Source organism: Cinclus cinclus, chromosome Z, assembly GCF_963662255.1.
Source record: "Cinclus cinclus chromosome Z, bCinCin1.1, whole genome shotgun sequence".
Classification (NCBI taxonomy): domain Eukaryota; kingdom Metazoa; phylum Chordata; class Aves; order Passeriformes; family Cinclidae; genus Cinclus; species Cinclus cinclus.
The window spans coordinates 76,470,243-76,479,953 of record NC_085084.1 but is presented as its reverse complement, the minus strand read 5'-3'; the positions used below and the strand labels follow the sequence as shown (position 1 = coordinate 76,479,953).

At 56.2% G+C, this 9,711-nt stretch overlaps 1 protein-coding gene across 1 annotated transcript; it reads left to right on the top strand.

Annotated features, from left to right (window-relative positions):
- The first annotated feature begins 293 nt into the window (after positions 1-293).
- Positions 294-7,543, top strand: IL11RA (interleukin 11 receptor subunit alpha). The gene is made up of 13 exons (XM_062513982.1): positions 294-461; positions 2,891-2,990; positions 3,342-3,402; positions 3,511-3,677; positions 3,845-3,959; positions 4,782-4,814; positions 5,216-5,379; positions 5,514-5,677; positions 5,790-5,931; positions 6,356-6,451; positions 6,620-6,719; positions 7,333-7,412; positions 7,527-7,543. Exons 1-13 carry the CDS (start codon positions 294-296, stop codon positions 7,541-7,543), a joined length of 1,407 nt encoding a protein of 468 aa, XP_062369966.1.
- The last annotated feature ends 2,168 nt before the right edge of the window (positions 7,544-9,711 follow it).

Sequence of the window (9,711 nt, the reverse complement as noted above, 5' to 3'; positions counted from 1 at the left end):
CTCTTGCATGAGCTCAAATGGAGCCAAGCAGAGCAACAGGATCAGGGAGGGATGGAGAGTGACACCTTGTATCTCTGGATCACATATACAGGTGCCAGAGGCTGCCTGGTCACCCTGGCCATGCCAGTGACAAGAGCATCCCATGCTGAGGGAGCAGGATCCATCACTGATGCCCTTCCTACAGGGACCAAACCACACCCCTAGGCTGAGCTGGGTCCCTCTACCCTGGCTGTGACAGTGGGATGTCACCCAGCCCCAGGCTGGCGGCAGGCGTCTCTCTGGCCAGGATTAGCATGAAGGGAGGAAGAAAAGCTCTGATTGTTCCCTCTGTCCCGGCTCAGCTCGAGGACCACTGTGCTGGGACTTTGTGTCCCCAGAATGTGTCACTGCTGGTGCAAGCATCAAGGGATGTTTTCTCTGCCTGTGTGCCCATCTGTGGGGTTGTGGGGCCACCAAGGAAGGTAGGTCTGGCCACTCACATGCTTGTGTTCATTTGCACGCCTGTTTTTCCCTTGGCCAAGGAGTTTGGTGGCAGAAAATAAGGGGATCCTTTTGGGCAGGCTGTCTTATAGCACCTGGCCCCCTGCCCTGCTTCTGCACCTGGGGCAGATGAGGGCTCTGGGTCTGCTCTGGCTCTGTGGCTCTTTCCCAGTTTGTTTGTGGTCTTTGGGCAGGCAAGGAAGGGCTTGCCCTGCTGCTTCTCTCTGCAGTGATGCTCCATCCCCAGGGATAGTTTTTGGCAGTGCTCATATGGGTCATTTACTGAGTCAGTGTGTGTCTGAAGGGGTTCAGTGCTGCCTTCTCACACTGTGCTGGCAGGGGTGCTCCTCTGGGGCAGGGGAGCTCATGGGGTTTGGGGTGAGGATGGGGAGCTCTGGGAGGACCCTGGGATAAAAGGTGATGAAGTTGGAAGATGTGGATTGGCCGTCAGGATGAGCAGTGTTAGGGTTATATTTAGGGTTAGAGATCACTAGGGTTAGGGTCTACGTTAGTGGTTCCTAACTAGACTTAACCACTTGGGTCATTATGGAAATGGGCTGGATACCCTCTGCAGTGTTTGAATGAAAAAACAGGGTGGTCAGAATAAGAAATTCTTTTATTTTAAAGCTGTTTTTCTCTCTGTATATTAACACACTCTCTCTTCTTCCTGACACAGACACATACACCCACCCCCCCTTCCTCCTCCCCCCAGAACTATTCCTTCACTCTAGCCCACGTGGTTTTTGGAGTTATTTTGGTTACTGCTTCTAAGAGAAAATGCACTCATTTTTGTCTTCTTTATTTTTTTTTTTATATTCCATCACCAAAATATTTTACTTTCAGGCCAAATGTTCCCAGTTACTTACCAGCATAGTTTTGGCAGAGACTTTTTGACTGCTATTTCTTGGGAATGTTTCTAGGGTGGTTTGGTAGGAAAAGCTTATGACAGTCTCATTAAATTATTTACATTTGGGGCTTGTGTTTGAGGCTGCCTGGCGTGCTCAGGACAGGGTTGATGTGGGGTGCCGCAAGCCTTCCCCCCTGCAGCAGATTGCCTTGTAGCTCTTGTTTCTTTTGCCAGGCGGTTTGGTCTGTAGCCATGGGCACTCAGCCACAGGAGGGGAACTGGCTGTTGCTCTGGGGTGCCTTTGCTGGGCTAGAGCATCCCTCCCTCCAGTCTCTCAGCTGTTGAACCTAGGGGGACACAGATTTATGCCTACAGATTTATGCCTGCTCTTAGGGCTGGCAGGGAGCTCACTGCCTTATGTGCCCTCAGCCTCTGCCTGTAGTTGGGAGCAAAGCCCAGCAGTATGCATGTAAATAAAGAGGCCTGTCCAGTTGTGAGGGTGGGCAGGGGGTCTTCTAGGGAGAAATTACTCATTTCTGACCGACAAAGACCATGTGGCACTCCTGGTAGGGATAGTGTGATCCTGGCCAGATGGATGTCCTGGGGTGATGCTTGCTGGCACAGACAAGGTGATGGGGCTGGGATGGACAGGGTGACACTGGCTGATATGTCCTACTGATACAGGACTCTGCAGGTGGGTCCAGATGCTTTAAGATCATGCTGGCTGGCTCAGAAAGGGTGCTGACGGGGTTGGATATCATAGAGCACTGCTGGCTGTGGTGGACAGGGTAACGCTGGCTGTGTTGGTCAGCGTGATGTGTGGTGTGCCCACAGTGGTGTAAGTTGGCATGGACTGGTGCTGGCAGAGAGGCTTCAGTCTGTGGCAGGGGTTGACCCATGAAGAGCTGTGTGCACATCCCTGACTCTGCATCCCCTGCCCTTCTCACTGGTGATCACTGAGTGGGAGGAAGGGATTTCAGCACCATTCTCCCACAACTGGAGACTTACCTGGACCAGCCTCACAGCAGGTGCAGGCATGGACAGTGATGTGAGACTTGGTACAACCTGATCTATCACAGCCCTGCTCTCCCTGGCTGTGTGATCCTGTTTAGATATGATTGCTGTCACCTGCCATGTAAATACAGGCCAGAATTTCTCCTCAGTCCCTTCTTACCCCAGCTGCACATGCACAGGTCTCTGGACCACCCTGGGACTGGGAACCAGCCAAGGCTCCCAGCACAGGATTGTAGTGGCAAAGAACCCTTAATCCTGCCAACCCACACAGCCCCAAGCTCCTGGTTGGTGTTTGCACCCTACATCCCTACTCCAGTCATGGGGACTGCTCAGCAGTCAGGAACCAGCTGTGACTCTGGCACAGACACTGTCAGATGTGGCAGCTGGGCTTCTGGGATTCACTCCCCCTTCTGTCCCCAGCAGGATGGGATGAGATGAGAGGGAGATGCAGGATCCATGGCCCTGCAGGAATGCTGTGGGCTGTGGACTGTATCAGCTGCCCCACTGCAGGGAATAACACTCTCTCCTGCCCTTCTCTGTCTCCTCCAGATGCACAGTTCCATCCCAGGCCTGGGCAGGGTGATGGTGTTCCTCACAGCAGCCCTAGCATCAGCCTCCTTTGCTATCCGTGAAGACTGGGGAGAGGAAGGTGAGTCCCCCACCAAGCTCTCCGGTACAGCACCTCACCCCCATGTCCCAGGCATGAGCACCCTGAGGACACCCCATTTCCCCCAGACAGGAACAGACCTACCAAGGCTGCATGAAACGCAGCCCTACATCCTACAGCGATGGCCAACCTGTGTTTCTGCTCATTGCCCAGCCCTAACTGGGACGAGTTCTTACTAGCCCCCTCTGTGGTACCTGCATGAAGCAAGACCCCATAGTTAGTGCCCACCCACTGTGGGGTACAGCCCCAGGGACTCCCTACACCTGCACCCCTAGCCCTGGCGTGGGGTGGCATGGAGTGCTAACACCCATCTGGGGATGTGTGTCCCTCCAGGTGTGCAGTATGGACAGCTGGAGACAGACGTGACCCTATCATGCCCTGGTGTCCATGCCAGGTAAGTCTTTTCCGTGCACATCAAGGGATCTATCCAATGGGATGGTTTACAGGGTGGGCTTGGGCATCCCTGTCCTCTAACGCAGCCTGCTTGGTCTCTCCTCCTCAGCTCACCAGTGCAGTGGAGACGAGCAGGTGCCACGGCACTGCCAGAGGGCTCAGCCATCCAGCAGGGATCCTTGGTGCTGCCAAGGGCCAGCCTGACCTTCATGGGAACATACAGCTGCCATGGCGAGGACGGTGGCCTCCTGCACACTGTGTCCCTGCGTCTGGGACGTGAGTAGCATGTCTGTGAGCTGGGCTGTTCTAGGGGGAGTGTGGTTGCTGACCCCTGCCAGGGGCTTGCCAAAATGGGGCTTGGGGTTGGCACAGGCATCCCTGTGTGCTGGATGGGCTTCACAATGGGGGACTTGTAGCTGACTGCTGTTTCCCCTGGACCCCAGACCTGCCTGGAGTTCCCTTTGTGTCCTGCAGAGCATCTGACTATGAGAATTTCTCTTGCTCCTGGACCTCCAGCGTGGAGACCTTCCTCCCCACCAGATACATCACCACATACAGGTGAAGTATACCCACAGGGTATGGATTTGGTTTATTATGGGTCACAGCCAAATCCATCTGGCCATCCCACACGTGCCCTAGGTTCACCTCCTTCCCCAAGGAGCATGCTGCACCCCAGAGCAGGTCCTGTTTTGGGGTGAGCTGAGCACCAAGCATTTGCTTACTTTCAGTGGGGGTTTCAGCAGCTCTGGGGGCTCGCACAAGCAGGCTCCCTCCCTGCTGACAGCTCTGCCAACACCAGAGGGGCAATAAAAGAGAAGCAGGTCATCTGCAAGCCTCCACGCTCTGGCATGCTTTGGGATGAAAGGAGCCCTGACAGCATTGCTGCTTCTAATTATCCCTGCAAGCCAAATTAGCGGGCGGCTTTGAAGTCCAATGGAGCTCATAAAGCACAGCCCTGCTGAAAGCTGCAGGAGCTGGGGGCTTGTTGGGGGAGTGGAGCATCCCTGAGTGGAGCATCAGGGCCTCTACAGGGAGGGGCAGTGGAAGCATGGGTTTTGAGGGGCTTTAGTGGGAGGGTGAAGCCAGGGTCTGGAGAACTGCTTTTATCAGTATTTCTGTGTCTTTGCTGTTGTGTGATGAAATTCCAGGCAGGGAAGGCTGTCCCATTTCTTCTTCCTGGGATCCCAAACTGCCAGGCTGCTCACTAGAAGAGTTGAACATGGTTTTAGCTCTGTCCCCCATAGTGTCATGTGTTTCAGCATGGGAGTGTGGGGCTGCTTTGCAGTGTGGACTACTGTCCCTCCTCCGGGTCAAGTTGGGGTTCACTTTGTGCTGCCCCCTCATCCTAATCATCTGCTTTTCCATCTGTCTCCATGGCAGGAAGAAATCCCTGACAGGTGAAGAAAAGCGGAGGTAGGACTGACTCCCACCCTGCTCCTGTTCCCTAAACACTGGCCCCCATCCCAAAGACTCTGCTGCTGTCTTCAAAAGGGACCCCAAAGCAAGAGCTCCATCAGGGAGCCAGCTACTTCCCAGCTACCCTGGGAGTCTGGGAGAAGGGTTTGCTTCAGGGAGAATGGTTTGCCTCAGGAAGAGACCTTCCCAGGCACAGTGTGGAGCTGGGTGAGGGTCCCTTCTGTCCTGTTCAAAGGGATATGCCAGATTCTCGAACGGTGAGCGCAGATGAGCCAGAGGGGCTGCCTCCTCCACCAGGGTCTCAGCATGGGGGTCTCCCATGGCACCTCCTTGGCAGCATTTGGAAACTGTCTGGTGGGCGGGTAGGACATGTCCCCACCCTGCCTCTCTGTCTGCAGGAACAAGAACGGGCACATGGGGCTGTGCCTGCAGGATCCGTCCCGCCCCGGCACCTGCACTGTCCACAGGTCAGAGTTCTGGAGCTCCTACCGCCTGAACATCACCGAGGTGAACCCCCTGGGCTTCAGCTACCGCCTTCTTGATGTCACTATGCAGGCCATCAGTGAGTCCCCATCCATCTGTCTGTCCCACTGTTTGTCCGTCCCTGGGCAGTTGCCTGGGGGTGGCAGGGGGATGCCTACACTCCTGTGCACGGCAGTGCGGGGTGACAAGGGCTTCCTGTCTTTTCCCATACAGTTAAGCCAGACCCTCCAGAGGGCTTGGTGGTGGAACCCATCCCCTTGGCCCCACGGCGACTCCATGTGAGCTGGAAGTACCCTTCCTCCTGGCCAAAGGAACCCCACTTCCAGCTGAGGTTTCGGCTCCAGTACCGACCCGTCATCCACCGTTCCTGGTCCGTGGTAAGTGTGCAAGGAAAGGCAGGGTCAGCACAGGAGCAGGGTGTGCATGGGGCCAGGGAGGGTAGTGAGGGATGCCCCTGCCTGCCCCACAGCTCCTCTCTGCCTGGCACAGGTAGAGACGGTAAATCTGTCTGAGGTTATCACGGATGCCTTCGCCGGGCTGGAGCACGTGGTCCAAGTCAGTGCCAAGGATTTCCTGGATGCGGGGAATTGGAGCGAGTGGAGTGCTGAGGCCCGAGCAACACCAGTCAGAGGTGAGAGGGGGATGTAGCCTGCAGCAGCCTACCACTTTATACCATCCCTCCCCAAAGTTGCCCTGAAGTTGAACCAAAGTTCTTGGTTCCACTTCAACCCCTTCCCCATGGCACTCATTCATCCAAATATCAACCAGAGTAAGTCTCAACTCCGGGGCCACTTAAAGCTGGGAGGCAGAGCTGCAGGAGGACAAAACATCTCCCAGCCCATGTCAGTCAGCAGCTGTGCTGATGCCTTTTGGGGATTGCACCCCACAGGCTTGGGACAGAGCAGGGCTTCCAAAGCACCATTAGCACCTCAGTGGCACCCTTGGGCTCATGGGACCTCTGGGGCACAAAGATGCTCTTCCACACTCCTCTCTCTGGGTCCCTGAGATGCTGCATATGTTTTTGGTGAATGTTCCCATCCTTTCTGTCCTTCCAGACTTGGCCTCCACAGCAAGTGAAGAAACCACTACAGATGCCAGACTGGAGAGCCTGGCTGAGGAGCCCTCCCAGGCTCCCAACCCTGAGCCCATCAGTAAGTAGAGCTGGGGGTGGGCACGAGTGCTGTGTGTATGGCTGAGAGCTATGGGAAGAGTCTCTTGCCCTAGGCCTGTGTGTGGCTGGGCTGCTGGAGTGTCCAGGATCTTGCCAGAGGGTCCTCAGGTGCTGGCATCCCTCAGCTGTGACAGTCTCTCTGTCCCAGATCGCAGTGACCCCTTGGAGAAGATGGCTGTCCTGGTGTCCCTTGGGATCTTTGCCTTCTTCATCCTGGCTGCTGTTCTTGTCATCAGCATCCTCATCTGGTAGGCTGGGTTTTGAGAAGGAGGGGCTGTATGATTGCTGTCTCCATCCCATTCTGCCTCCTCAGCATGGAGTGCTGTGGTCCCATCCCTGTGATCCCCCAGCCCTGCTCTGGGGTCCCTGCCAAAATACACTTGATGCCCTGTAGGGTGGTTTATGCTTCCACTGTTTTTGTGCCACACCAGTGCCTCTTCCCAGCACTGCCTTGGCTCTTTCTAATGACCCCAGATCCAAGGGACCTTTGTCTGAATCCCCTTCTAATATCTTCCCAAAGGCTCCTGCTGGAGAGTCTTATGCTCCAGAGTCAGCACAGACATCCCTCCATGTGTCTTTTCTTCCTGGGAATCCTGTCCCTGGGGCCCCTCTCTCATCCTGCCACCATGGGATCTCCCTGCCATGCTCTAGCTCTGCTGTCAGTCCCTGTTCCCATCCCAGTCCTGTTGGTGACCAGTTCCTGCTGCAGCCCTGGAGCTGACTGACTGGAGAGGTCAAGCTGAGCTGGGCACAGCTGGGCACAGCTGGATGGAAACACAGCAGGATCACTGGGAACATGGGCAATCCTGATGCTCAAGGAGGCTGCTTGGGGTCTTCACTCACCACTGCTCTCATCCCCAGGCTCCGGGTGAGGAAACATGGCAAGGACAAGACCAAACCCAACTTTCTGGTTGCTGCCACCCACTTGAAGGCACTACCAAGTGAGTCAGGGTGCAGGGTGGGGAATGGGGGGAATGTGGGGCAGGGAATATGGAGCATGGGGCAGGTCAGTGTCTCCAGTGTCCCCCTTGACCCCCTGTCCTCTCTCTCGGCAGAAGCTCAGATCCTGTAGTGAGCCCTGGCCGATCCCTGCTCCCTGCACCCGCTTGCCCACACGTGGGACTTGATGCCACTGCTGGCCCCCAAGGACCCCACGCCTCCTGGGTCACCCCACAGCTGTGGACATTGACGGAGCCCCCAACACCCTGGGGTTGCAGGATGGATCCTAAGGAGAGAGGCTCTGCTCTCAGGAGCTTGGACTGCCTGAGCCCACCAGGAGCCAGCTGGAGTCACTTCAGGCTTAGGGTGACAGGCCAGCTCAGCCTCCGAGCGCTGCTAAACAAATGGGGATAAGACACTGAGCCAGCCCCACTTCACTGCCTAGTGTTGAGGGGGACCATGGGTGTAGGCTCCCGGGGGTGCTGGGCATCAGTGCCAGACCAAGGGGTGCTGACCCCTGCCTGTCACCCCCCACCTGCCAGCAGGCAGAAGAGAACACCCCCTTCCCCTTCCCTCTGCCCCAATCCCCCTTGCTATGGCTGGACGGAGTAGCAATGCCAATAAAGGGGATATGCCAATGCTATCATTGGCACTGTCCAGGCAAAACCCCTGTGCAGGTGATGCTGGGCCAAGGGAAGGATGAGTGCAAGTTTGGGAACGGTCCTTGCAGGAGGTGCTCAGGCAGCAGGGTTGCCTCCCAAACTGTTCAGCCTTCTCCCCAGGTGCCTGGAGGGGCTGAGGGAGTGTGACAGCTGAGACAGGACCCTCTGCACAGCCCCCCTTGCTCTGCATATGGCCTCCTTGCCTCACCTCGACCCAGCCCCTCTAATGGCTTCCATGTGTTGGCACCTCCAGACCCCAGTGCTCAGTGCCAGCAGCCCAATGAGATGCAGATGGAGCTGGATGGAAATTCAGACAGCTACAACGCGTGGAGCATGGGGAGCAGAGCCAGTGCAGGGTGGGGACCCACCTGGGTCCTGGGGCTGCCTGTGAATCCATGATGCAGAGGAAGCCTGGACTGGGGCACCCACAAAGGGTCCTTCTATGGACTGGGATGGAGGGAACTCGGGCAGGCTGTGCCTTTTCCAATGTGTTGTGTGCCCACAGGCTCCCTGCTGCTCTCACTGGATGCCCTAGTTGTGGGGTCATGAGGGCTCTCCATGCTTGGCTTTGTGGGGTTGCAGCCTCTCACTGTCCCTCATGAGCACATGAGAGAGAGGGGGCTCAGCTCTCTGTCTGCAGTGTGCTACTGGCATGGCACTATCCCTGGACCAGAGCAGAGCTCTCCACAGGGCAGGTAAGGCAGGTCACCAACCTGGGGAGGTGTAAGGAGACAGATCTTGCCTGGACTTCCAGGCTCAGCAGCCACATCACTTCTTCCAGGTGTATCCCTGGGAGCTCCAGCTGTATCACACTGCCATCACCTGCTGGACTCTGGTCCCCAGCATCCAACCCAACAAACATGTCACAGTCACTCTTGCCTTGTCATGGTCACCTTGTCTCTTCTCAGTCCCCAGCATGGCATGGGCAGCCTTTACCATTGGAAACTTCTTATCACCACCAGATCCCACTTCTCTGCCACAACAGAAGGGATCAGGGCAGTGGTTGTCCAGTGGTGCTGTGGAACACAGGTGATGCACATCCCATAGCTGTGGCTCTGGTGTTTGCAAACAACTCAGTAATTCCCCAGCATCTGGTGCTGGTTTAGATCCTGCTTGAGATGTAGCAGCACAGCCGACAGAAAACAGAAGACAGCAGCACTGGCACCTCTGTTTTGCCTGCTTTTAAACTCCAGGAAGTCCAGGCATGGTCCAAATAGAAGTTTGTTGCTGCAGGCTGGAGAACCCAGAGATCTGTTGTCCCCATCTGCCAAGCCCAGTGTCCCCTTCCTTAGCTGGGGCTTGCCTAGCCAGGCAGTAAAGATACCCAGTTCTGGTGACCAGGGCAGCTTGAGGGCAGGAGAGGCACATCTGGTCCTCATCGCTGCATTCTGCTGCCCATGGCCCTGGAGGCTGACCCCCTTCCTCTCCAATGTAAGGAGTCATGACCTGCCATCCATTTGACAGCTGGAGATACCAAGAACAGGCAGGGGGTCTGCATGCCACCGCAAAATCCTGCCTGCCTGCACTGTGGCTTCCTGCTGGGATGTCCCATGGCTCAGCTCCCTTCCCCAGCAGACTGTAAATGTGACACACAGGCCTTGGAGACCCAAAGGATACAGCAAACTCTGTGCTTTGGGGA

Excerpts from the sequence above, each read along its gene's own strand:
- IL11RA (XM_062513982.1), top strand. The coding sequence starts at position 294 with ATGAAGGGAGGAAGAAAAGCTCTGATTGTTCCCTCTGTCCCGGCTCAG. Across the intron at positions 3,403-3,510 it reads TGCCCTGGTGTCCATGCCAG|CTCACCAGTGCAGTGGAGAC; the intron begins GTAAGTCTTTTC and ends TCTCCTCCTCAG. Across the intron at positions 3,678-3,844 it reads TGTGTCCCTGCGTCTGGGAC|ACCTGCCTGGAGTTCCCTTT; the intron begins GTGAGTAGCATG and ends CCTGGACCCCAG.